The 27824-nt window shown below is 45.5% G+C and overlaps 1 protein-coding gene across 1 annotated transcript in view; it reads right to left on the bottom strand.

The window, feature by feature from the left end:
* The window catches only part of Cd80 (CD80 molecule), a 38811-nt gene extending 11205 nt beyond the window's left edge, over nt 1-27606 (bottom strand). The window contains exon 1 of the mRNA XM_036204102.1: nt 27492-27606. Coding sequence (XP_036059995.1) covers nt 27492-27606 — 115 coding nt within the window. The remainder of the gene's footprint in view (nt 1-27491) is intronic.
* Between the last annotated feature and the right edge of the window lie 218 nt (nt 27607-27824).

Below are 27824 nucleotides of genomic sequence, written 5' to 3'. Positions count from 1 at the left end.
CCCACTACCACCTTTACTTTTACAAAACCAGACTGGTCCAATTTCTTCCCAAGCTTTCGCCAAGTACTCTGGGTGTCCCTGTTCCTGGTACCATTTGAGGGAGACCAGCTCCCTCTTATTCTCCCAGGGTACTCTTGAGCAGGGAGAAATGAGAAATTTGTAGATAGAAGTATACATAGAGAGAGACAGTTAGAAAACATAGGATAGCCTCAGGAGGGCCTGAGTCCAAACCCACCAGCCCCTTCTGTCTCTATTAAAGGGGTTTTAAAGGAATGCCAAGGGGTGGAGCAAAAGACCTCCCCAGCACAGCCAAATACAGAGCATCCCAAACACCTGGTGACCTTGTACATGATCCAGCCATCCCCTAATGAAGCCCTACCGTGTAAAGCTCAGATCTCACTAGGAAACCTTTGTGGACTCCCACAGGGTATTTAAGCTGTAAGGGAAAAAATAAAGTTAGAAGGAAGACATCGAGAGAGATAAAAGGATACATCTGGGCAGAGGTAAGAAAAGAAAGAACAGAGAGAAAAAAATAAGAGTGTATGTGTGTATTTTGCCTTTTTGACAGCCCCAGAGAGTTAAGCTTAGCTCCCCTTTCACAAGCCCCACAGAATTAAGTTTTACTCCCTCAGATAGAAAAGTCAAGTTGAGTGATAGTCCACCAACTCTTTTGGATCTCCCTCAGTCCCTGAGCTGTGAGAGGCTGGTCCTCAGGGCAGCGGTACTTTGTAGTCATTCTTTGAATGGGAACAATTAATTGCAAGTTCACCTATTCCCTTGACCTGGTCTTTGGGATAGAGGTCATAGCATTTTACAGAGACTTTGAGATGTTTAGGAAGCTCAGGGCAGAGGAGGCTATGATTCTATGGCCTGTGGCTCTTCATCATGAAGAATAAGGAAGGCAGATAAGAGAAAATACAAATTTAAAAGGGCCATATTCTAAATAGGTAATACAACCGAACGTCCTTATTCTTAGAGTCCACATTAGTGAATTGGCCTGGTCTCCAAAATTATTTACATTTTATTTGGGGTGTGGCAGGGTCTTGCTATGTATCTCTGGTTGGCCCCAAACTGATGGCAATCCTTTTGCCTCAACTTCATAAGTACTAAGATTACAGAAATGTACCATCATGCACAGCTCCAAAATTTATTTAGAGCCCAGAATAAATACCTGTAGGGTTTTAGACATGGACAGAACAGCAAAGCATGTGAATGCCAGACATTCCCAACCATGATAAAATAAAGCATGATGTTCTGTCGTCTTACTTTACCTTTCATACAGCAACAGGGCTCTTGTCTGATTTCAGTCTGCTTAGTGCCATACTTCTCACATAACACGACTCTGTCTCAACAAACAAACAACAACCCTACCCAATGAACTCTTTCCCTTTCAGTCCTTCTAGAGCTCTTTCCCATGTTGTGTACACACACACACACACACATACACACATACACACACACACACACACACACACACACACACACACGCACACAAAGTTGCACAGAACTGCATTTTGTTTTGTGGTTTGAGACAAGGTCTCCCTAGGTAGCTTAGGTTGACCATCTTATTCTCCTGCCTCAGCTGGAGGTATTCCTTCCTGAATTCTAAGAAAGGTGTAAGTTGCCATACCTGGCTACTAATATGGTTTTGAGGGATCTCATTTTCCTACACAGTTTGATTTGGGAGGACAAAGGCCATGAAACCTACCTCTAGATTATAGAGAATGACTCAGAGGAGAGCTGGGATGCTACTTTTATATAAATCTTCTGATTATGCAGCCTAAAGTATTTTTTGCAGCAACCTTACATTGGATACCTATTACTACAGTGGCAAATAAACTACCATTTCTCTACCATACATACAACCTAGTTAAGCCTCCTGGAAAGGTGTTGTCGCTTCAAAGAATTGCCCCAATTCTTCCTCTCTCCCATACATCGTATGAGAACAACTGGTGAGCATTCTAATGTGTGGAAAAAACACCTGCTCATTTTACACACAGACCCTAATGACTATGGATTAGAGTCAGATGCAGGGACACCCAGGAAATGGGATGGCCCTCCAGTCCCATGAAAAGGCAGGTGGGTTTTAAGAGACCCTAATGAAAGTGCAGAGGCAGGTTAAACAATCTGCAGTGCCCCAAAAGCATATGGAGGACAAAGTTGAGGACTATGCAGCCTGAGAGGCACTACCAACATTTGTTCTTCCTGTAGCTGATTTTACAGATGAGGAAACTAAGCCAAAGAAAAGGCACTGCCCCAGTTTTACATGTGTTTCTTTTCTTTCTTTCTCTCTTTTTTCTTTTTTAACATTTTTTAAAAAGATTTTATTTATTTATTATGTATAGTGTTCTGCCTGCATGTGTCCCTGCAGGCCAGAAGAGGGCACCAGATCTCATTACAGATGGTTGTGAGCCACCATGTAGTTGCTGGGAATTAAATGCAGGACCTCTGGAAGAGCAGCCAATGCTTGTAACCTCTGAGCTATCTCTCCAGGCCCAAATGTATTTCTTCCTGGCTCAGACTTTTAAGGCCACTCTCTTATTTATGGCTGTAATCATCATTAGTGTTAGTTGTCAACTTGAGAGAATCTAGAATCACCTAAGAGACCAGTGTCAGCTCCCAAAGATCTCAGGACAAACAGCTACCTGTGGTGCCTACTTAACATACCCAGGTTGGCCTCCAGGCTCTCTGGGCATTGCAAGTACTGTTACAGAGCCCTAGCTCCTTTCTGCTCTTCTCACCCCCCCAACCCCCGCCCCTACCCTAAACCTCCCCAGTTCCTGAGCTTTGCTTCCCTTCTCTTCCCTTCCCTTCCCCCAGCTTCTAACTCCTGTATAACCCAGGCATTTCCAGCCACACACTCTCTTGGTCCTTCTTCCTCTCCTGGTTCTCTCTTGTCCTTCTCTCTTCTCTTCCTCTCTTGACCTCCCCACCCTCTCTCCTCTCATGGCCTGCTCTATTCTCCAGGCCATGTTCAATCCACTTCTCTCTCTCTCTCTCTCTCTCTCTCTCTCTCTCTCTCTCTCTCTCTCTCTCTCTCTCTGTCCTGGATGCTTCCAGACACCTCTGGATGTACTCTCCCTCATATCTACAATAAAAACCTTCTCCTCAACCATACCTTGGAGTGGTCATGTCATTTTTTCATTCATTTGGCATGCCTATGGGGAATTATCCTGATTTCATCGAGGCGGGAAGACCTGCCCATTGTGGGTGGCACCATTTCTTAAGCTGGGTCTTAGATAAGACCTGCCCATTGTGGGTGGCACCATTTCTTAAGCTGGGTCTTAGATAGTATAAAGAGAGAGAGAGAGCTGATCATAAGCATTTCTACTCAATCTCTTAACAGGGATGCAATGTGACCAGCTGCTTCCTGCTGTGACTCCCTTGCCATGGCGGACTATACCCTGAAACTGTGGGGCAGACCAAACCCTTTCTCCCTTAAGTTATTTTTGTCTGGCCATTTTATTAGAGTGGTGGGAAAAGAAACCAAGATGACTGCTCCCCCCAGTTTTAGGGTTCACTTCCAGAATAACTAAGCCAACACTGCATCTCACTCCATCCTGGCCCCATAATGGAGCTCTTCCACTTTAAGAAGGGATCTTTCGATGGACCAGCCGGAAAAGGCGACTGCTAACAAACCTGACATCCCCAGGTCGATCCTTGGCGCCCTTGTGTTGAAAGGAGAGGACTAACTTCTGCAAGTTGCCCTTTGACCTCTACACAAGTACCATGGGTGTGCCTACAAATAAATAACTAAGTAAGCAATAAAAATAAAGAGGCCTAGGGGGCTGTAACCCCAACACTTGGGAGGTAGAAGTGGGAAGACCAGGAATTCAAGGTCATCCTTGGCTGCACAGAGAGTCTGAGGACAGCTTACACTGTAAGAAACACTGTTTCTAATGAACAAAACTAAAACACCAACAGAATAAAAAAGAAAGAGTCCCTTTCTTTCCGGGCTTCAACTGACCTCATGGTTTCAGGCTGGAATGACTCACTGCGCCACAGGACTATGTCTGCCTTCTCAGCAACCTGATGGCCCTTCTATCCAGTCCTCTTGGCTTTCTATACTCTGTACCTGCAGTTATCCTACAGCTTGGATTTGCTAAGTGGCTTCCATTTAAAACTCGGTCCCTGGGGCTGGAGAGATGGCTCAGCCATTAAGAGCACTGGCTGTTCTTCCAGAGGACCTCTCTCCAATTATCTGTAGCCATCTGTAACTCCAGTTCTAGGGGCTCCAACACTTTCTTCTGGTCTCTGTGGGTACCAGGCACACCTATAGTATATGACACATACATGCATGTAAAAACCTATACACATAAAACAAAAACAAAAAATCAGACATATTTCCTCATCAATATGTCCCCCCTTCCCCAAAACCAACCTTTCAGTATCTAAACTCCAACTCATTAGATCCTAGCAAGTGTCAATATCACAGAATTCCTCAGTAGATTAGACCTCTGGGTTATAACTTAGAGGCAGTATCCTTCTAAAGCCAAAGTTCTCAGTCCCCCACTGATATGGATTCACAACACGTCCCCACGGTTGGGCATGGTTATGCATGCCCAGTGGACCTAGGCACTTCTGCCTAGCCATTTCCAGGTCAAAACATCTCGTGTGACCAGGACCCCGTGGCTTTGCATAAAGCGTGCAGGGTAACCATGTGATCTATGCGCATGTGTGGAATAGCCACATGGGCCTGTGTGCACAGGCACCATATTCCCGGCTCCATCTTTACTCATGTGTCCTTTCCACAGGCCTGTGCACATCTGTCTCTCTCCCTTATCTTAATAAAACTCTTGTTAGTGGATTCTGTTGTGTTTTATGACATTTCCTCGCAGGGTAAGAGCGCAAAATAACCAACACCCACCCAGTGCCATTATTGACACCTACCCTGCCTTGTGCCTCCAGAGCCACAAAGATGCCCTTGGGGAAAGCCTATGTGTACAGCATTAGTTCCAGGCCCCTGGATTCTGTCTGTAATTACATCAACAGCCTGCAATGGCAGCCCAGCCTAAAAAGTGGGTGGGCCTCTGTGATCCTTTTCCCTTTTCAGCTCTCTCTCCTCCCATACTACCCCCTCCACACGGTCTCTTCTCTCTCTCTCTCTCTCTCTCTCTCTCTCTCTCTCTCTCTCTCCCTCTCTCTCTTTCCCCCTCCCTCCCTCCCTCTCTCCCCCTCTCTCTCCCAATAAAGCTCTAGAAAGGTGACCATGGCTCATGACTTTCCTCCAGCACTCTCCTCTGTCGGCATGGCTGCCGACTGCTTTAACCAACATTCAGGAACCTCTCACTTCTCTGTTCTAGATTTTAAAGACACCTTCTTTACTATCCTATACCGTCCTCAATCCTCAGGAAAGGTGGAGCGTACCAACTGGTCTTTAAAAACTATTCTTACTAAGATGTCACAGGAGCTTCACCTCGACTGGGTAAGATGATTGCCTCTAGCTCTTTTCAGGCTCAGGGCTCTTCCTAAAAAGCCTCTTTCAACTTCTCCATTTGAACTAATGTATGGAAGGCCAGTTCTAGCACCAGGTCTTTTATCCAACCCTCCAACTGTTCCAGACAGCCTGTTAATTCCCCTTCTATGTCACCTAAGGTCTATCCTACGCAGACTGGCCATTACCTCAGCTGTGTGACAATCATTATCCACCTCCAATACACATCCAGGATCAGGTTCTTCTCTTTCCTCCAGGCCAGCACCCTTCACCTCTTTCCCCTAAGTGGCAGGGACCCTTCAAGGTAATTCTTGTGTCACCTACAGCTGCTAAACTTGAGGTCCACCTGTCTCATCTAAAACCTTTTATCTCACCTCCATCCCAGAAAAATCTCTCTTCATATACAGTAAAACAAACAGGGCCTTGTACTCTCAAGCTTCAGAGGACATCAGGATCCACTGCCTTGTCACCAATTCCAGAGGAATAAGGTATCACCCCTTCCTTTCCCAACTAGGGCCACACAGAACCGGAGGCAAAAAGAACCATCAGAAATATCCAGGTGGTAAGGAAAAATGTAAAATAATAGTTCAATACTCCGCAACTGATCACCTGCATTTCCTAAATGCTAAACTAACAAAGGAAACAGGTGCCTTAAATAAACTACCTCTAATAAGGCTTGTCTCAGGTGAAAAATTAAGCAGAGTACTAAAACATAATAGTATTCATTAATTCTATCACAGCCACCTTTTTAACATGTCTCCATCTGGGCAGGCCAGATCTACCTCAGATAAATGTCAACTCCAAAAATAATGGGGGCTGGAGAGATGGCTCAGCCGTTAAGAGCACCTGCTGTTCTTCCAGAGGTCCTGAGTTCAATTCCCAGCAACCAGATGGTGGCTCACAACCATCTGTAATGAGATCTGGTGCCCTCTTTTGGCCTGTAGACATACATGCAGTCAGAACACTGTATACATAATAAATAAATAAAATCTTTAAAAAAAGTCAACTCCAAAAAAAATAATAATAATGATTCTTTTTTCTCTAAGCTTTTTCTATGTCACCAGTATCTTGTCAGACAAAAGGTTCCCAGCCACACCACGAAGGATGGACAGCTGCAGAACAAGGGATGACAACTTCATTCCAGGACTCCCACCATCATCCCAGGACTTCAGAAGCTACCCTCCCCATTTCCCCCAAGAGCCAACTGATGCCCACCATTCAGCCAGAAGCAGTCTTTGAGAGAAACGACGCCTCATACCCACTCATGCGCCATTTTTTCTTTCTTCCTTCCTTTCTTTCTTTAAAAAACAAAACAAAACAAAACAAACAAACAACAACAACAACAACAACAACAACAAAAACAAGAGTCTAGGATGATAGAGATCCACAATACACCCCCATGGTTGTGCATGCCTGGTGGACCTAGACACTTCCGCCTAGCCATTTCCGGGTCAAAATAGCAATTTCCGGGTCAAAGCGCTGCCAAATAACTAACACCCTGTCTCTTGAAAAGCAAGATCTGGGGCAATAGCACCTTCATGTGAGGCAGCTGAACTCTCAGGCTCTCCTTTAAGCACCTTTGCTGAATGTCACGAGTTCCTACTCTAGCGTCGTTACTGACAGGAGTAAAAAGACAAGCCTGAAGCGAGCTCTGATAGCTAAAGATCAAGCTCTGACCTGGACACACTCGGGGATACGGGAAAACTAAAGGATATGTCACAAAGCATAGACTATGTATTCTCATTGACTTCAATTCTAGCCTCAGCTTAGGTACTTGCCGATATACCTATCTATCTCTTTTCATCTGTAAAAGGGGTGTGATATCGGCCCATTCCAGAGCACTGCAAAGTAAATTCAAATAAATGATATAAACAGGAGGGACCCTGGGACAGCAGGTCTTCTGCAGGAGTGTTTGCTCTCCCTCTGCCTGCCCCAAATCTTACCCTCTAGTTACTTTAATCTCACTCAGGGATCATATCAGCTGTATAGAAGTCTGGTCTTGCTTGAACCTGATGGAAGGCTTCTGTCCTTAATTACATCATCAGCCTGGGATGCAGCCCAGCCTAAAAAGTGGGTGGGCCCTCTGCATCCCTCCCTTTTCTCTTCCTGCTCTCTTCCCTCTGCATGGTCTCTCTGTCTCTGTCTCTATCTCTCTCTCCCTTTCTCTCCCAATAAAGCTCTTAAAGGTAACTATGTTGCACTGACTATTCTGTCCAGCACTCTCCACCAGTGGCCAGCCAGCCATGAGCAGTGCCGATCTAACCAACACCTGATGGACACCATGACACAAAACAGCTAATTTATTTGGTATAATTTTCCCTCCCTAGAACTGCTTGTTCTTGTCCTACAGAATGCAATATATATCCAGCCGATTTTGACATCCAGTGAGCCAAACAAGAGAGAAATCATAACCAAAAGCAAAACTGTCTCATTTCAATGGTGGTTCCTGAGGAGTTTTTGTACAGTCACATGAAGAGAAGCATGGATGTCTCTCTCTAAAAGTCATGGCATCTCATCAATGGGCTGCTCTCCATTCCTGTCTGAGTCCCCACCCATCCACCCCAATGCTGAAGAAGAACCAGACTGAAAAGAGGAATCAAAACTTTCCTGTGCTACCTGGAAATTCCCACAGGAACCAGGTTTGCACTCTCGGGCTGAGCGATGAGAAAATGGAAGAAGCGTCTTGGAAGGCTTTTGTCTGTGTCGGTGACTCAGGGGGCCCAGGCCTTACTGGATCTCTGAGTTTGTCTGGTATACCACTTGGCACTTCAATGCCCCTGACAAAGCAAGAGTTAGGGTTCAAACAGGACACCATACTTAACTCTCCTCACCATGCCTAGGATAGGAGAGAAGGCAACATCTTCCAGAGGAGGTCCACATGGTCCAGGGCTCACGTCACTCTGGTGTTTCCTACTCAGAAAGCCTTCCCTGTTTCTCCCAGATAGTCCCTTCTATCATCATAGATCTAGCCATGCCTTAGGCTCTGATATGTCTGTCTTCAATCTTTTTGTTTGGTTTTGGTTTTGGTTTTTGAAATGAGGTGTACCCCTATGTGTCGTTTATCTGGCCTGAACACTGTGATTACACGTATATACAACTGCACATAGCTTTGTCTTAAGTTTTGCTCCACCCAGCTGATATAGGTCACACATGAGATATATGTACATCTACCTGTAGATATAAATTGTAGCAAGCCATAAGAATATTTGTTTGTTTGGTTTGGTTTTTCGAGACAGGGTTTCTCTGTGTAGCTTTGCACCTTTCCTGGATCTCACTCTGTAAACCAGGCTGGCCACGAACTCACAAAGATCCGCCTGCATCTGCCTCCCGAGTGCTGGGATTAAAGGTGTGCGCCACCACCGCCCGGCAAGAATATATTATAAGGAGTCCAACTGCGTATTAAAGCTATACTTTGACCAGGCCAAGGGTCAGTCAAGTGGGAAGCCATGTAGCATGGACTGTTTGGTGTTCCATAGCTTAATATTCAGCTGTGGCTTGTCACGAATTTCTTGTGCTCACATTTCCCATAGAATGTGTGTGTGAACTTCCTGCACAAGCCAGTACTTGGATGAGGTCACATAGGCAAGCCAAGCAGGTGGTAGTTGCATAGCTTTATTTCTTGTGCAAATGAAGCTCAGACTATCCCTTTGCTTTGAGGCCTAGTGGCTCTTCAGAGCAATTGACTGAGAACAAAAGAGGTTTTTACATATCAGGGTGGAAGGTAGGGTGGAGCAACATTCCTGAGGGTGCATGGGAAGAAGAAACAGGTGTTTTTTGGTAGATGCAGACCGAATGGCATGACCAGGGAGAAGGGAAGAACACAGAGGGTTTGTAGATGGTAAGGCAGAACTCTTATAGAGTTCACCAGAGCCAGGAGTAGAGAACAAGTGGAGATGGAGGGCAAAGAAACAGGGGACGAAGATGACGCTGGAAGCATGAGAGCTTAGTCGTTAGCAGGACTACGAGAGGGCAGTAAAGGAGGGGACAAAGAGGAACTGAGTGTCAGGACAGAACTGAAGCTATGGAGACAGGATTTCATCCCAGAGAAATAAAGTAGACGGATAAAGAACTTGATGTGGGGCTGGAGAGATGACTTAGTGGTTAAGAACACCGACTGCTCTTTCAGAGGTCCTGAGTTCAATTTCCAGCACCCACATGGTGGCTCACAACCATCTGTAATGAGATCTGGCACCCTCTTCTAAATACATAATAAATAAATAAATCTTAAAAAAAAAAAAAAACAAAAAAAACCCAACTTGATGTATCTAGATTTATTCCTGCCCTGAATGCCTGACAGAGCTGTAGCTATATAGATAAAATTTTGTCTTAGAGGAATAAAGTTAGCAGACATAGGAGCATAGTGTAAGTAGATTTTTTTTTTTTTCCCCTCAGATATCCCATGCTGGATGTAGCATCTTCCCCGGACTCTATAATAAATGATGTTAGTTAATGCGGTGGCGGTGGCGCTGCTCGGGGCTGGCTGCCGCCCAAAGCGGCCATGCTGACGGAAGAGTGCTGGAGGAAAGACAGGAGCCATAGTTACCTTTTAGAGCTTTATTGGGAGAGAGGGAAAGAGGCGGGGAAGGGAGGGAGGGAGGAAGGGAGGGAGGGAGAGGGAAAGAGAGAGAAGAGAGCAGAAAGAGAAAAGGGAGACACACAGAGGACCCGCCCACTTTTTAGGCAGGGCCGTCCCAGGCTGATGACGTAATTAAGGACGGAACCCTTACAAATGACATGCGAGTCCATATGTGAAGCTTTGTCTGCTTTTCATTGCCACATCTGTAGTGTTGAGAATGAGGCCCAGCCTAGAAAGTACAAAGTGGATACTTGCTGAATGCATAGCTAAGTAGTAGGGACTTAGATGACCACAAGTTAGAAGTATAACCTTGAATAACTAGGTAAATCTCCTTGGGCCTCAGGCTCACTTCTGCAGAGTGGGTATGTTATCTTCCCCACAGTACACAATTTCCACAGTGATCCTAGGACAGAAGCAAAGTGCCCTGTTAACTGTGACGTGGTATGATTTTAAACACAAAATTTTACATTTTTTTTATTTATGTGCGTGAGTAAGTGGATGGATACATGCCATGAGTGTGGAGGTCAGAGGACAAATCTCAGGAATTGGTTCTCTCCCTTTACTGTTGATTATGGGGATCAAACTAGGGCCGTGAGGCCTACACAAGTGTTCACCTTCAGAGTCATCACCCCAGCTCTAATACAGATGTTGGTAGGCTCCACTAACAACCCTACCACATCCTGCTCTGCTGAACCACACCCAGAATGGAACTGTAGAAACTGACTTGTGGTCTGAATGGAAGGCCCACAGCTGGCTTGGGGTGCACATCACGCCCCTTTTAGACATCAACAGCTGGATCCCGCTGAGTCTATGAGAGGGATTGGGCAGAAATAGGAGGCAACTCTGTTTACTTCTGTACTGAGTGGCTTTCTGTGACACAAGCTAGAGGCATCAGAGGAAGGAGCCTCAGTGGATGAGATCCAGCTGTAAGGTATTTTCTCAATTAGTGGTCAGTAGGGGAGGACTTAGCCCATGGTGGGTGGTGCCATCCCTGGGCTGCTGGTCCTGGGTTCTATAAAAAAGCAGGCTGAGCAACCCAGGGGAAACAAGTCGGTAAACAGCTCCCCTCCATGGCCTCTGCATCAGCTCCTGCTTCCAGGATCCTGCCCTGTTTTGAGTGCCTGTCCTGAGTTCCTTTAGTGATGAACAGCAATGCTGAAGTGTAAGTCTAATAAACCCTTTCCTCCCCAACTTGCTCTTCGGTCATGGTGTTTGGTCGCAGCAGCAGTAACCCTAAGACAACTTCTAATGAATATGTGTACATCGTTCCTCTGGGTGGTAAACTGGGGACACTAAGCAGTTAGCCCTTGCCTTTCCTGACAGCTTTGGCATCTTCTTCCCTTACTGACTTCAACTCCCAGCCGCTAGCACCCTGGGAGAGGAAGCAACTAGTCACCAGACACAAGGACCACTGGTTTGAGTAAAAGGCAAAAGATTCATATGACCTGAAGAGAAACCAGAGTGAGGCCACTGGTTTTAGACAAACCACTCACCTTTTAGGAACTCGGTCTGCAGCAGTGCATTATTACCCATGAAGACAAATGGTGTTCCAATACATACTACAACACAGATGAGTCTTGAAAAGAAGCTGTACACACACTACAGGAAGCATACTTCCACTCTGCCCAGAATTAGGCATGGTCCACGAGAGGGGGAAGTGGAGTAAGTGGTTACCAGGAGACAAGACCAGGGTGACACGGAAGAGTGGCTGCAGAGATGTTCTAATTATGAGGTGACAAAAATACTCTGAAACTGCAGCGTAGTCAGAGCTTCATAACAACACGAGACGCTAAACCCCAGCGAACTATTCACTTCAAAATGACAAATTTTAATAAGTTTCTATTTACTCATTTATCTTCATTTATCTTTTGACATTATGATTGGCTTACAGCTTAGGGGCTACGTAGTTCTTTCTTTTTAAGAGTGCCATCAGCCAGCCATGGTGGCTTATGCCTTTTATCCTACCACCACTTGGAGGCGGGCACAGGTCAACTTGGTCTGCTTATTGGGTTCCAGGCCAGCCAGAGCTACAGAATGAGACCTTGTCTCAAAAGAGAGAAAAAGAAAAAGAAAAAGAAAAGCCCCAAACCTAAACCAAAAAGTACACACTTCTATATTTTTCAGAAAAGGGTGTTTTGGATAAAAGTAAGAAAATAATAAAAGGAAAGTAGTAAAATAAAAGCCAATGAGATGGCTCCATGGGTAAAGGCATTTGATCTAACCCTGATAATGTGAGTTCCATCCCCAGACCCACATGGTGGAGAGAACTAAATCCTGCAAGTTTTCCTTTGGTTTCCAATGAGAGCTGTGACACACACACACACACACACACGCTCGCACATTAAATTTGGAAAGAATGAAAGGGGGAAACACATAAATAGTACCTATCATCCTAACAGCTGGAGATGTTAATGTCAATATTCAGGTTCATAGCCATACCATACCAAACGTGCCCCATCTCTTCTGATCTTGGAAGCTAAGCAGGGTTGGGTCTGGTTAGTATGTGGATGGGAGACTGATGTCTGTGCACAGTCTTTTCTATGGAAGCGATATTATAGGGCACTTCTAAGCTTTTCATTAAGTGAACACCACAGGTCTGATGTTAGGCCTGCACAGAGTTCCAGCAGTACAAGGAGGAGGATGTGGGCTGGCACACGAACCATTGGAAGACTTATTCTAGCCCCTGACTTTCCCTTCAGTTTAGATACAGCCCCTTATAGTGTGTAGAAATCAGATCTTTATTTTTTTTTTCTCTTAAATTATAAATTATCAGAACGTTGAGATTTGGACTACTGTTATCAGGGTAATGATGGCAGTAACAAAGGTAACTCTTTTTTTCTTGTTGTTTTTTGAGACAGGGTTTCTCTGTGTTGTTTTGGTGACTGTCCTGGATCTTGCTCTGTCTACCAGGCTGGCCTTGAACTCACAGAGATCCACCTGGCTCTGCCTCCCCAATGCTGGGATTAAAGGCCTGGCAATGGTAACTCTTGAGATGTGCTGGCCAGTTGTGTTTGGACAGCAGGGTGTGTGTAGGAAGTTTGCTACTTGTGACACCTTGAGGATACTTGCTTTGGCTCTACCTCAGAGCTCCTAATGCATTTATATCCAGCTTCCTCAGGAAGCTTTTCCCCAGCCCTCAGCGCTGAGCCATCTTGAAAGGATCCCAGCCCCAAAGGAAAGGCTGCCCACTTATGCTTCCCTGATGGTTGCTTCTTAGCTTCTTAGTTTCTGGAATACAGCCATGTGTTTCTGCCTCAAGAGACCATGCCTGAAACCTGATGGTGGAGAGGATGTGGCTGGGTCCTGTCTTAAGAAAGAAAGAGCTGGGCGGTGGTGGTCATGCCTTTAATCCCAACACTCGGGGAGGCAGAGGCCAGCCTAGGCTACAGAGTAAGATCCAGAACAGGCTCCAAAGCTACACAGAGAAACCCTGTCTCGAAAAAACAACACAAAACAAAAAGAAAGAAAGAAAGGAAGGGAGGGAGGGAGGGAGGGAGGGAGGGAGGGGGGGGGAGAGAGAGAGAGAGAGAGAGAGAGAGAGAGAGAGAGAGAGAGAGAGAAAGAAAGAAAGAAAGAAAGAAAGAAAGAAAGAAAGAAAGAAAGAAAGAGGTCCACTTGCTCTGGAAGCCAATGGCTGGAGAGTAGTAGGACAGAGGGGACCATGCCACCAGGGTGTGGCTTCCTGACCCAGGGCAGACTTGAAGGTGTGGCACATCCAAAGCCCCCAAGCAGCCCTCTGTCATCTTACTTCCCACCTTATATCATCCTGACCGCAGGGACCAAAAGGCCACTCAGATCCTCACCAAAGTCTGCCAAGTCTTCACCGGCTTCATCTTGTTCATGTCTCAGTCCATCCTTTTCCCTCTGACCCCTTTCTCTTCATCAAAACCATCCTGCTAGGTTTTGTACGATCACCGTAACTGTTCTATGAGTTGTTCACGCTTCAGCAACTCGGAAGATTTTTGTGTGTTTTCAGTCTTAGGACTTGAACGCAGAGCCTCACATGTGCTGGGCAAGCACCTTGGCCTGTATCTGCAGCCCCCACCTTTTGTTTTGTTTTGTTTGTTTTGAGACAGGGTTTCTCTGTGTAGTTTTAGAGCCTGTCCTGGACCTCGCTCTGTAGACCAGGCTGACCTCGAACTCACAGAGGTCCGCCTGGCCTTGCCTCTCGAGTGCTGGGATTAAAGGCATGTGCCACCACCACCCGGCAAGATTTATTTATTATGTATACAGAAGAGGGTGCCAGATCTTACTACAGATGGTTGTGAGCCACCATGTGGTTGCTGGGAATTGAACTCAGGACCTCTGGAAGAAAAGTCAGTGCTCTTAACTTCTGAGCCATCTCTCCAGCCCCTTGTTTTGTTTTTAAGACATAGACTCTTGTAGTTCAGGCTGGTCTCAAACTCACCATATCCTTGAGAGTAACTCTGAATTTCTCATCTTCCTGCCTATACCTCCAAAGTGCTGACATCACAAGTATGTGCCACTGTGCCCAGTTTATACCTTGCTAGAGATGGAGCGAGAGCCCTGTGGGTGCTGGGCAAGCCCTCTCCCTCCCTACCAGTCCATGCTTTCTATTTTAAGACAGGGTTTCACTAAGCTCTTCATGTTAGCCTTGAATTCACTTTATAGCCCAGGGAGGCCTTGAATTTTGTTTGTTTGTTCGTTTTGTTTTTCAAGACAGGGTTTCTCTGTGTAACAGCTCTCTGGCTGTCCTGGAACTCTCTTTGTAGACCAGGTTAGCTTCGAGCTCACAAAGATCTGCTTGCTTCTGCCTCCCAAGTGCTAGGATCAAAGGTGAATGCAACTACCGACTCCCCTCCCCGCCTCCTCCAAGGCCTTGAATTTTTGATCCTCCTGCCTCAACCTCCAGAGTAGCTAGGATTACTGACACCAGTGTTAGCATGTCTGGCTTCCTGCTTTTCTTTGAACATTATTTACATACAGACTTACTTCTTAAATAGGGCTGTATAGTCAACCCACCAACCTCAACATCACTTGGGTGCTTGCTAGAAATGCACAATCTCAGGGCCCCGGTCCAGACCCACCTAAGCAGAAGCAGCATTATAAAGTACAGTTTTAAACTGGGCATGGTAACTCACATACATAATCCTTGTTGCTCTGGAGGCTGAGGTGGGAGTTTGAGGCAAGCCCGAGCAACGGACAGAATTAAAGGCCAGCTTGGGCTACAGACTGAGATCCTGACTCTGACCACCAAAACCTAAGAGATCTTGAAAGCATTTTTCAGAGCAGTTCTAGGTTCCCAGTAGAGCCAGGTGGACAAACATGAAGAATGCCCACGGACCAGTCCTGTCCTCACCTTTCAGCTTCCTCTATCATCAACATCCCACGCTACGGTGACACATTTGTCACACTCCATGAACCTGTGCTGACACATCCTCCTCACCCGAAGTCATGGTTTAGCATTCTCCCTAGGAGGTGTGCTTTCTATGGGTTTGCAATGTCTACGGTTAACAGACATATCGTTATAGTATTATACAAAATAGTTTCACTTCTCTGAAAAATCCCCTGAACCAGAGACCAACTTTTAACACCCCCCCCCCAGGTAATAATATGCATAATTAATGTATGGGACAGTGCCACCTCCATCCCGGCACAGTATGAATAATGTTCAGGTTTCTGATGGTGATCTGAAAGTCCAGGTCCTAGGCTCGGCTCCCTTCCAGTTCTCCTCTATCCGATACTGTCTGTCTGCAGGTCAAAATGGTGCCTCTGAACAATACCTTTTCTACAAAGTTCTCATCTCTGTGGTAGTCACATATTTAGTGCTATGATTAATTAGTTTGCTCATCTTCTTCTTTCCAGCAATTCTAAATTCCACGAACAAAAGAGCTCATAATTTGTTCCCAGGACCAATAAACACCTCTTGTATCCAGAAACTGCTTGGTCTTTAGAATCACTCTAAAAAGAGTGAGCTAGACAGCTATGGTGTAGCTCAATTGGCAAAGTGCTTGCCTGGAATGCCCTCTACTGGATCTCTAATATTGCATAAAGTGGGCATGGTGCTGCATGTCTGGGATCCTAGTACTAAGGAGATGGAGGCAGGAGGACCAAGAGTTCGAAGTCATCCTTTGTTACCTAATGAGTTAAAGGCCAGCCTAGGCTACATGAGATTACCTAAAAAGGGGAGAGGGGATGCTTGTGCTGGTGTTTTTCACTGTGGTACTCTGCAGCAGAACCCTTCTTTGCCTCCATCAGGTCTATTCCTCCAGTGACCTTGTTTTCTCATTTCTCAGAACCTGGGCTTTGGTGGTCGGGATCTCCTACTTTTCATATTTCTTGTTAATTCCAGGGCTTACATATGCAAACTTATTTGACGGCACACATCGCAGGCCCAACTACTTTGGGGGCAAGGTGGACATTCAGAATAAGATGTTCACAGACGGGTTTAGAAATTGAATGCAGCAGTAAGTGCATGGTGCTTTCCTAATGTCTAAAAATGTATCATCTATGGTCTGTTTCTGACTCTTTTTTTTTTTTTTTTTTTCTGGTGCAATTGTCAAGCCTTGGTTTAACTGTTACCTGCTTTCTCTCTCTTTTTAAGAGTTTCCCACCCCATCCATCAACTCCCAAGCCCCATGTCTGGGTGTATGTAGTTTCTCCAGAAGATGAGTTTGGGAGTGCTTCCCTAACCTCCAGATTGCACAGGGTAACCTCCAATTACACATTTTAACTGTGTAATTGTTGGGTGTGTTGACTGTGTACAGAACTTGAATATATGAATGGGCACTTAAGTCATGGTTCTCTGGGTTCAACAACCAAATTTCACAGCTTGGGACAGAAAATACTATTATAGCAGGTGGCCTACGCACCCTTCATCCTCTTTCCTTCCCTCTCCTTGTCTCTCATGCTCTTAGACATTCTGGGCAGGATTTTAGGTGAACGGCTTTACATCAGGGCAGGTGAGAGTCCAATTTCTGCATCGCTGTGTGGCACTCTAGCTCCCTCCTTGTTTGTGAGAAACAGTTTATATTCTACTCCTTAGAAAGCAGATCTTTCATTTCCTGACCTTAAAAAAGTCACATAGACCAGCTACCCCTTAAAAAAAAAAAAAAAAAAAAAAGGTCATGCAGGACATGATGGATGACAGTTCCCACATAAACCATGACCTGCACAGAGCCCTCACCCCTTCTTTATAGTGCCCAAAGTCCAGCTTCCTTAAGACCACCTGCACAGAAACAGAACCACCTTGAGGACAAAATACTCTTTGAAAAACACAGCCAGTTAGGAATAACTAAAAAAAAAAATCATTTTGCACTAACTCTAAGCTGCCGGATGCCAGTGTTGACACATTGAAAGAAAGCAAAGCTTAAGAGGAAATATTAAGAGAAAGATTTCACACGAGGAAGATGACATTTCTCAACTACCAGCCTTCCCCCAAGTGGAAAAGGTCATCATCGTTTGATCTTACAGGTAGGCCACATTCATTGAGCTGTACTGTAGAAACATACTTTGGAAACTAGAATCCCAGGCCAACTCTGTTGGCACATAACAAGATGTAATGAACATCCAATGCAGATGGAGGAGGCCACAGCTCTAAGCTGCTCTCTGGTTTCATGTGTTGTTAAAATAATATTGACCCCACCTCTAAGTTAGAGTTGAAGCTCTTAATTTAACTTGGTTTTTAACTTGCTGTGTGACCCTACATGTCCTTTTACCCTCTTAGAACCAGAACTTTCTTATCTTTAAAGAGTTCTGGGAACACCCTGAAGGGTTCCTCCAGTTCTCAAAGTGAGCAGAAGGAGATGGCCACAAAGTAAGCCGAGGGAGACAGCACAGAGAACAGTGTCATCTTCCTCAAAACCCCGGCGGCGAGCTTAAGTCAAGTTCCCGAAAGCTCCTTCCTTACCTGAAGACAGTCGAAAAAGACCGAACAGCAGCACAAAGAGATGAGTGAGCCTGAGATGTGGGCACCTGGGTCGCGGAGTATCCTGCCTCAGTTGGCACCCCATAGCTTCAGATGCTTTGGATAGATGGTGAAAGCCAAGCAGAGCCTGGGCACCTCCTAGGCTCACAAAAACCGGCAAACAGAGCAGTAGAGAAGCCCGGATGGTACACAGCAAGCAGGTACTGAAGATAATTCTATTGCTCCACAGAGACGGGACAGAGTTCTTGAGTCGCCGAAGGTTGTGTTTCACAACCTGAAAAAGAAACCAGTAAGAGTCGTTCCGTTGTCTGCTGTGAGCTAGACTAGAATGAGTGAGAGTTCTGAATCTGAGTGGCCTCTACATCAGGGTGTGGCCATGAAGGGAACTCAAAGGTGGAGGGGACTCTAGGGGAGGTGACTTGTCCTGGCCTGTTACGAGAACCAGCCACAGTTGGGTGAAAGGGTTCTCTGCTTGGGGGTGTGGCTAATGTTGTTAGAACACAGTGAGGCCCCCATTTCACAGACAACAACAGCAAAAAAGCACAGAGACCCTTCAGTATCAGCCAATTCAAGAAAGCTTAAAATCCCCCCCCCCACACACATACACACACACACATGCACAAACGCAGAGTGACTGGCCAACGTGTATTTGTCCAAGACTGCATTTCAGTTAGGAAAGGACATCTTGATATATTAACAGGAAATCAAGAACCTCAGATCTTAAACACAGTAAGTCCTACAGGGATATCAACCAATAGAGAGATCTAATGTAAAAAATGAAGACAAGACAAGACAGGGCAAACACTGTATATTTAGACTATGCAGTATGGTGTGAAGAGGCTTGTTGATTTTTTTTTCTTCCAGTAAATGCATCAAAATTGAGAAATGAAAATGAATGATGTCACACCTACAACTGGCCAGATGTGGGACTCTCCTCTTTTGGAGCTATCCCTGAGCCATACCAGATTGTCTGCCTAGCCACACTCGAACTGGTAAGCTTGAAGAGAATTTCCCATTAGCATTCTATTGATTAGAAAAACTCAAGTTCAGCCTACAGAAAAATCTGTTAGCATCTAGGAAACACAAAAGAATTCTGATGGGTGTTTTTTAGCAGTGTTGGAATGCCACAGCCATGAGAATAAGAGACCACAAAGAGACTCCTGTGAGGGCAAGACACAATCATATGTTGTTTTTTCCAAGACAGGGTTTCTCTGTAGCTTTGGAGTCTGTCCTGGACTAGCTCTGTAGACCAGGCTGGCCTCGAACTCACAGAGATTCACCTGCCTCTGCCTCCCGAGTGCTGGGATTACAGGCATGCTCCACCACCACACGGCCATATGTTGGTTTTAAAAGCAGTGACTTTGAGGCTGAGGAGATGGCTTTGTTGGTAGAATGCTGGCCTGACATGCAGGAAGCCCTGAGTTCGATCCCCAGAGTTGTATAAACAGTGTGGTGGCACTGGAGATGTGGAGGCAGGAGGATCAGAAGTTCCAGATCATCCTGGTTTACACAGCAAGTTTGAGGCCAGCCTGGGATATAGGAGACCCCGTCTTTTAAAAAAAAAAAAAAAAAAAAAAAAAGTCAGGTTGGTGTTAAATTGTTCTACTAAGGTATCCCATGGTGTAATAAATAGTAAGTGTATTACTTACTGGCTGAAGAAGATTCCTTTTTCTTTTTTTCTTAAAAATCAAAAGATGGGGCCCACTTACGAGCTGTTCTCTTCTTGCCATCTTTATGACTAAAAGAGCAGGGAGGCGGAATTTCCCCTTTCCAACTTCCCTTCACTGCAGGCTGGAGGAAGCTCCCTTGCTCTTTGAGAGAGTGTGACTTGGGCAAGTCGCCAAGCAGGCTGCCCTCACCACGGGGGATAAACTAACCATGGTGACAGTTTCGGGGTATCTAAGAAGAAGAAGAAGAGCAAGGGTCAGTCACTGGCTGGACCTGGACAGTGATGTGTGAGCTTCCTGACCGCTTCTGCACTGCTCTTGAGTTATGTTTTTATACTCAAAGTTACTCTTTTCCTACCTGTGGTAGGACTACTGTGGGAACAGGCACTTTTGGGGGGCGTGTTTTCTGTATTTGCATCTTGTCCATTCTCAAAGAGTGTGCTCCCTGAACTCACATTGCATGGTGTGTTCCACTCACCTTACCACAGCTAGTATAGCTCAATGAACATAATGACAGCACCAAGGGATGGGGTGAAGAAGGCTCCAGTCTCCCCTACAACTGCTATCTGCAGCCAGTTTGATACCCTGGGAACCTATAGATGGAATTTCGGAAGACTTGTCGACAAGCGACCAGCCATGCCGGACCGTGAATCTCTTTGCACACGTAGACGCAGGCAGACCCTTGACTGAGCCTACAGTTTTCACAGTTGGCTTCTGACCCACCTAGACCTCCTCTGCTGCTTCGACATGACAAGTTCTCTTAACTTCCACGTTGCCTTGGAAGTTCTGTACCCAAGCTTGCAGAGGACCCTTAATTGTGGGGGAGTCGGTGTCCATGGGACAACCCTTGACCAAAGGAACTGAGAATAGGTAGGTAGCTGCTTCCACATTTGTCTCCCAGGTGGAAGTTCTTAAGGCCTTTCACGGGACTCCCAGAAGGTCCTGAGGGATAGGTTAACCACTGTCTTTATTAGCCATCAATGTATTAAGGGTTTTTTTTTTGTATTGGATCTCATCTCTCTCCTTTACTCTCTATCCACTGAAGTTTCTTAATTTTCACTTGAGTTCTTTGTCTCTAGTTTTGCTTTGCAGAGAACCCAGAATAAGAGAGCAGGAGTCCGAGTATGTTAGAGACACATAGTTTCCTTCTAAACTAGGGGGCAGATAGAGGGAAAAAAGAAAATGATAGTAGTTATAGTGCATGAGTGTGCTACATGGAGAATATGGTCTAGAAATGTCTAAAATAATGACTTAGTGTTACTAGGAGACAAAGTTTTTCTGACAAAAAGAAAATCACAATTTAAGTTGCTATTTATCCTCTATTTTTTCAGTGTTACTGAAGGCACTGTAATCTGTTTAACTAAAAGACTGACGGAGAAGTATGACAGGAGTCTGAGGTCAATGAACTTCCCTAGGACAGGAAGCAATGGAGATCATACAAAAGGAAGAGGCAGGAATAAGGCTCTGTCATGTCAAAAAACGCCCCTTTGCTGTCAGGCCTGGGCTATGGCAAGCACTGGCTAGCTGATGGGGCCTGATAGGTCTACCTCCCAAGCGTCATTCCTGCTGGTACCCTGTAAGGCATCCACCAGCCGGCCAGAAGACTTATCAGGAGGACAAAGTCAGGGTCTTCCAACTGAGGAAGCTGTATCAGAGTATAGCCCTGATAATTTTGAGAAAATCAACTTCTAGATTTTTTACTTCTTTGTATATTCTTTCTAAAAATTTATCTATGGTGAGAGGATTTGGCTCTTGCCCCTATTTAAAAAGAAGCACATCTCACCCAATCTGAATCTTATTGATGTGGGGATATTCTGGGGGCTTCTTGCTGGGGCCTTTTGTTGACTCTGGAACCCGACTGGTCCCTGGTTGCAGGATTTCAGGCACTAAGAGTCACATTTGGCAGCGACACCCCATCCTCTGCCCAACAGAACATAGATGCAAAGACCACTCTTTACTTCCTGATTTCATTTTCTCTGAGGATGGAGTAAGAAGACCTGATCAGGCAGTAGGAAAAGTCAGAGAGGGTCTTGGTGTTTGGGGGACAGGACAGTGTGGTCATGGTGAGTATGAGTTTAAATGGCTGGAGAGTGCAGAGCCTGATAAAGACTTAGTAGGGTGTTTACACAGCTCAGACTGGCTATTTGCTCCTCCCTAAAATCAAGCAAGTGTCCACTGTCCCCCTCCCCTCCCTTACCCTTCCCTTTCCTTTTCCCTTCTTGGGTATTTTTCCTGAAAAGTGAACCAGACAGCTGCCTTTTTATCTTGCATTTGCAACATTGTATCAACATAACATTATAAATACGCTCTTGAACAAAAGGTCATGGTTTCCAGATTTCGTTAAAAAGGGAAACTTAATTCTGTTCATAAAACTAAAGAGAAATTTTGTGACTTAGAGGAAAAGTGGAATTTCCCCTGTGCTAATTCTTTCTAGGGAAGACAAGATTTAATAATTTACGTACATGATTATTTGCTTTTAATAACTTTGTTAAGGTTATTATTCATTAAAATATACTAACAAGCAGCCAGACGTGATGGCACATGCTTTTAATCCCAGCACTTGGGAGGCAGAGGCAGGCAGATCTCTGAGTTTGAGGCCAGCCTGGTCTACAGAGTGAGTTCTGGGAAAACAAAAAACCAAACAAACCACAGAGAGAGAGAGAGAGAGAGAGAGAGAGAGAGAGAGGGAGGGAGGGAGGGAGGGAGGGAGGGAGGGAGGGAGGGAGAGAGAGAGAGAGAGTAAAAAGCTACAAATATTTAAAATATTAAGTGGACACACACACACACACACACACACACACACACACACACACACAAGTCATCATCAGTGGAGATAGTGAACACGTGTGTATCACCCCTAGCATTTCCATGGGTTCTGAAATTGTCCCCTACCAATTCCTGCCTCTCTGCCTTCTTCCTCTGTTGAGTTGTTTACACATTTGGAACTTTATGTCAATATAATTACACAGAATGTTCTCTTTGTCTGCTGACCTAGCGCAATAATTTAATCATAGCTTGTGAGGACCCATGTAGCTAGTCCGTCTCCCCCTCCCCCGTCCCCCCCACCCCTCCCCCCACTGGAAGGCTCTGCAGGAGGGTGGGGTTCATACTGCTTCAGAACCTCTGATGGCATCTCTCCTGAGCCTCCTGCTTATTTCTTTTGGGGGTTAGTTGAGTGGCTCCTCAGATGGTCTATTTGGTGCTTTCAGGGGTTCTCCTCGACGAACAGTTTTAGGATAGAGTGTGACCCAGGGATGAGGGACTGACATCCCAGTGCTGGAGGAAACAGACCGGAAAGACAAGGCAACTCAATGTCTCCTGCTACAATTTCTTTGCTTGTGTGTGTCCAGGAGTCTTCTAGAAACAGCAGTGAGAGCGGACTGACCGCGGCTAGTCCAGGCTGGTCAGTGAAAGCCACTGAGCACAGTGGGCGTGGAAGGAAAAAATCACTCCGACAAAACACCCACTATTGTTGTTCGTTTTGGTTTTCGTTTTCTCTTGAAGGCTGCATTTTCATCTACCGAGAGCCCAGTGGCCAGTGAAGTCCCTTAGTGTGTGACTGTGGCGGAACATGGAAGGCCTTTGCAAGTTCAGGAAATGAAGCTGGGTTTGGGGAGCGGGGCGTGCTCCCCTTCCTGTGGGAACTCCATTAAAAGTAAGGAGGCGGCAGTAGAGGCCATCGGCTGGAACTCTCCAGAGAAGATTTCAAAATGTACTGCCAGGTCTCTACCAAAGGTTGGGAAGCCCTGGCTTGTGGAAATACGCCACTGCACTCACGCACGCAGCTGGGGGCGGCGACAAGGACTTTCCCAGTCTTTCTGTTCTGCTTGGAAGTGCAAAGCTTTCCTAACAGTCAGACACCAAGACTCCCTGCCTGTTTACTCTCTGGGATTACTGTCCACTTCTTAAAATTACTGCGCATATCTAAGTTTTGCTTTTTCATTATATATATATATATATATTTATATTTATATATATATATAAAGCTGAGGATCGAACCCAGGGCCTTAGCGCTTGCTAGGCAAGCGCTCTACCACTGAGTTAAATCCCCAACCAAAAATATCATATACTATTTTTTAAATACTACTTTTACATGGTCACAAAAGAGATTCTTAAGCCTACTTGAGGGGGGGCATAAAATATAAAACATAAAATCAGGCTTTGTGCCTTTTATGTAATCAATGTTTAACTGCAAGCCATTTCACATACTTTTTTTCCTAAGTGGCAGTATGGGGAATGGAAGGGCTAACTCTGGGTTCCAGGCCTGACACTTTCTGTGCCCTTGGGTCACCCAGACTCTGAAGAGCTCTCTTCACTGGCTTTGGTTTCCCTGTTGGAATGTGGTGAACAAATACTTCCATGAAACTAACATTTGATGACTTAAACCACTCTTATGGACATGTGCATTCTATTTTTGCCACGGCTTTGAGGCAGAGTCTCCCTCGGTACCCCAGGCTGTCCCCAAACTTGCTTTGATGCGTAGCTGGTATTGTTCGGCCTGCTTTAGCTTTTCAAATGCTGGGATAACAAGGTGGCACCAGCCACCACATCTGACTGTATTCAGCCAGGCGGGCCTGGAATTTACTATTTAGACCAGGCTGGCCTCACAGAGATCTGTCTGTGTCCAGAGTGCAAGGATTAAAGCTATGTACCACCATATCTGGTGTATTATTCTTAAAAACAAACAAACAAACAAACAAACAAACAACAACAAAAAAACCCAAAAAACTTTTTATTGATTCTTTGTGGATTTCACATTACGCATCCTGATCTCACTCACCTCTCTGTCCCCTTGCATTCACATTCACCCTTGCCCTTGTAACCTCCCGCCAAAAACAAAACACAATTTAAGGGTTCCCCAAGGATGGTGTCCAGAGAGCCTGCTTTCCTTGGTGAGTCGTTCTTCTAGTCTCTCCCCAAGTGTTCTTCAGGATTTGCGGCCTTACATATGGTATGTTTAGAATGTCTTGGTAAACGGGAAGTGAGAAAGAATGCTAAAGTTATCACCTTAAAACTCAGGACCTGGTTCAACTGAACTCTGGGCCCAGCAACTGTGCATCCTTCAGGAAGGAAATGCTAAACTAAACCTGTGACTTTCCTTTTATTTTTTCTTTCTATTCTGAGGCACAGCTACCTTATGTAGCCCAGGGAGGCCTCAAGATCTTCCTGGCTCAGCAAGTGTGTGTGTGTGTGTGTGTGTGTGTGTGTGTGTGTGTGTGTGTGTTTCTTTCTGTGCTTGTAGTAATTTTATTTGCTTACCTAATTGTCTTCAAACATCAGCTCAGGTCTAATTCTCTCCATACATCTTGTCTGAGTTTAATGACTGACTCTGTCTTCATTCACCAACCTGCACCTCGAATGGTCTTTTTTGTTTTGTTTTGTTTTTCGAGACAGGGTTTCTCTGTGTAGCTTTGCACCTTTCCTGGAACTCACGTTGGAGATCAGGCTGGCCTCGAACTCATAGAGATCCGCCTGGCTCTGCCTCCCAAGTGCTGGGATTAAAGGCGTGCGCCAACCACCGCCTGGCTGGAATGGTCTTCTTTATCATGTTCCTTGCAGCCTGATGCTATTCTTGTCCACTAGACACATCTTCTATTAGTCTGGTTATTTTTTTTTCCTTTTTTTTTTTTTTTTTTTTTGAGACAGAGTTTCTCTGTGTAGCTCTGTGCCTTTTCTGGATCTCACTCTGTAGTCCAGGCTGGGCTCCAACTCACAGAGATCCGTCTGCCTCTGCCTCCCAAGTGCTGGGATTATAGGCGTGTGCCACCGCCGCCACCACCACCACCACCACCACCCGGCCTATTAGTCTGGTTATTATCTGACCTCTTTAAAAGTTTGGCACATTTAGATACTGTGTTAGTCAAGGAACCAGAACACACACACACACACACACACACACACACACACACACACACACACACGGGAGGGGGTGGGAGTGGGGAGGAAAGAGAGACACATCCACTTTAGGAATTGGATTTGTTAACCATAGCACTCGGGAGGCAGAGGCCAGCGGATCTCTGTGAGTTTGAGGCCAGCCTGGTCTATGCAGTGAGTTCTAGGTCAGCCAGAGCTACACTAGGTTTCTACATGAGGTTTGGCAAACTCAAAGTCTGCAGGGTGGGCTGCCAGCCTGGAGGCCCTGAGAAGGAGGCCATGGTCCTAAGGCAGTCAGTCAGCACAATTCTTTTTTCTAGGGGAGGGGGATCCTTTCTCTCAAGATCTCTAACTGATTCAATTAGGTCCACCCACATTGTGGAGAATAATCTACTCTACTCAGTGTTCACCAATATAAAGGCTATCTCAACTTTAAAATACTTTCCCATCTGGAGATTTGAATGCTGTGGTCCAACCAAGAGGTCATAGAGGGAGCTGCCCAAATATTCTCTCAAGTCGTCTTCTTCTTCTCCTTCTTCTTCTTCCTTCTTCTCTTCCTCTTCCTCTTCCTCCTCCTCCTTCTTTTCCTCTTCCTCCTCCTCCTCCTCCTCCTCCTCCTTCTTGTTTTTTTGAGACAGGGTTTCTCTGTGTAGTTTTGCTGTCCCGAACTCACAGAGATCCGCCTGGCTCTGCCTCCCTAGTGCTGGGATTAAAGGCATGCGCCACCGCTGCCACCACCACTGCCGCTGCCACCACCACCACCTGGCCGCTTTCCTGTTTTCATATTGATGCAGGGTCCTAGCCTGTTCTCCTTTGACCCTTGCTGCTGCTTGGCTGTTAAGCTTTGCTAGAGAAACCAACCGACTCTTGCATATTAACTACTTCCTGTTAGCAGGCAGTTTCTAAACCTTTAGCTGTCACTGTATAAACGGGTCTATGTCATGTGAAGGCTTTGTTTAACTGGTCTGTTTTCTGATTGTCAGTGAATCTGTTCTCTGTTTTAGTCATGAAGTGGTGGGGGAGCCACTGGGCACTGGGGCCTCATACTTTTACTGTATCCAAGTAGAAGGGAGCTTATCCTGGCAGCATTAATGTAGGTGAACATTTGGAGTCCCATTAGTAGCTGAGAAAACCAGATTTTTTTCCCCCCCGAGACAGGGTTTCTCTGTGTAGTTTTGTGCCTTTCCTGGAACTCGATTTGTAGACCAGGCTGGCCTCGAACTCACAGAGATCCGCCTGGCTCTGCCTCCTGAGTGCTGGGATTAAAGGCGTGGGCCACTACCACCCGACCTGAGAAATCCAGTTTTTAAAGAAAGGATATAAAATTCTATTTCCAGAAGGACCGTTTTTGTTTTAAAATCATGTGCATACCATAAAAACTCTAAGTATATATAACTAGAGAGGTAGCCTGCGGTTTCTATTTTTTTCCCCTAAAATCTCTTTATATATAACATAGAAGATATTCTAAAAGTTGTAAGCCAGGTGTGGTGTTGCAAAACTGAAATTCCAGCATCTAAAGGTGAAGACAAGAGGATCATGAGATTGAGACCAGCCCAGGCTGTAGTGAAACTCTGTCTCAGAAACAAAACAACAACAAAAAACCCACCAAAATTAAAAAATTTCCTTCATCTCTCTCCCTGCTCAGAAAACTGCTACTATTCATCATCCTAAAACTTGATTTATGTTTGCTTAATAAAAATGTCCCCAAACTCCACACAAACGCCTCCTTTATTTTATTTTTGTGATTAACAGAAGATTTATTTATACAAGAATAGAGTCATCATTGCCAAAGTTAGTAAGAGAGGTTAACTATTCGATGCAATTTTTCCTTCCCAGATAAGTCTGCCTTTCACTCCCTGTTTTGAAAATGTCAGACGAGGAGGCCCAATTCCCAGCACAGCTCCTAAAGGTGAGAGTTCTTGGGAGTGGGTCTGAAGTTAGGATAAACAGCTGTTGATCCTGCTCAGGTTCAACGAGTCAAGGCAGGATCTGCGATGTGCGTTTGGGGTCGTTGTACTGAAGCAGATATTCCCGTTTAAGCCGGGCCCTTACGCTCAAGCGCTCGACCTGCGCTTTTTGGGGTCTCCGGAGACACGTCATACTCTGCGGGGTCGAGGGTGCTGGGGAGAGTGGCCAGGGGCGCAGGCTTATACTTGGAACCCGACATCTTGGCTCAGCGCGTCCCTCGCTACCTTTGGGGTATTAAATCATTCCAGAATCATAATTTAGGGGCGAGAAACCAAGAGTTCCCGTTAGAAACACTTGCGTGAAGAGCACGCACGCACGCACGCACGCAGAGCCTAACAGACTAGGGCGGCAACTGACGAGCCCTCGCCACTCAAGGAGATGGGTACCAAGGTCAGGTCCTCTTACAGCGAGGGGCGG

The sequence above is a fragment of the Onychomys torridus genome, chromosome 12 (assembly GCF_903995425.1).
Source record: "Onychomys torridus chromosome 12, mOncTor1.1, whole genome shotgun sequence".
Lineage (NCBI taxonomy): Eukaryota > Metazoa > Chordata > Mammalia > Rodentia > Cricetidae > Onychomys > Onychomys torridus.
This window is presented reverse-complemented; position numbering and strand designations above follow the sequence as displayed.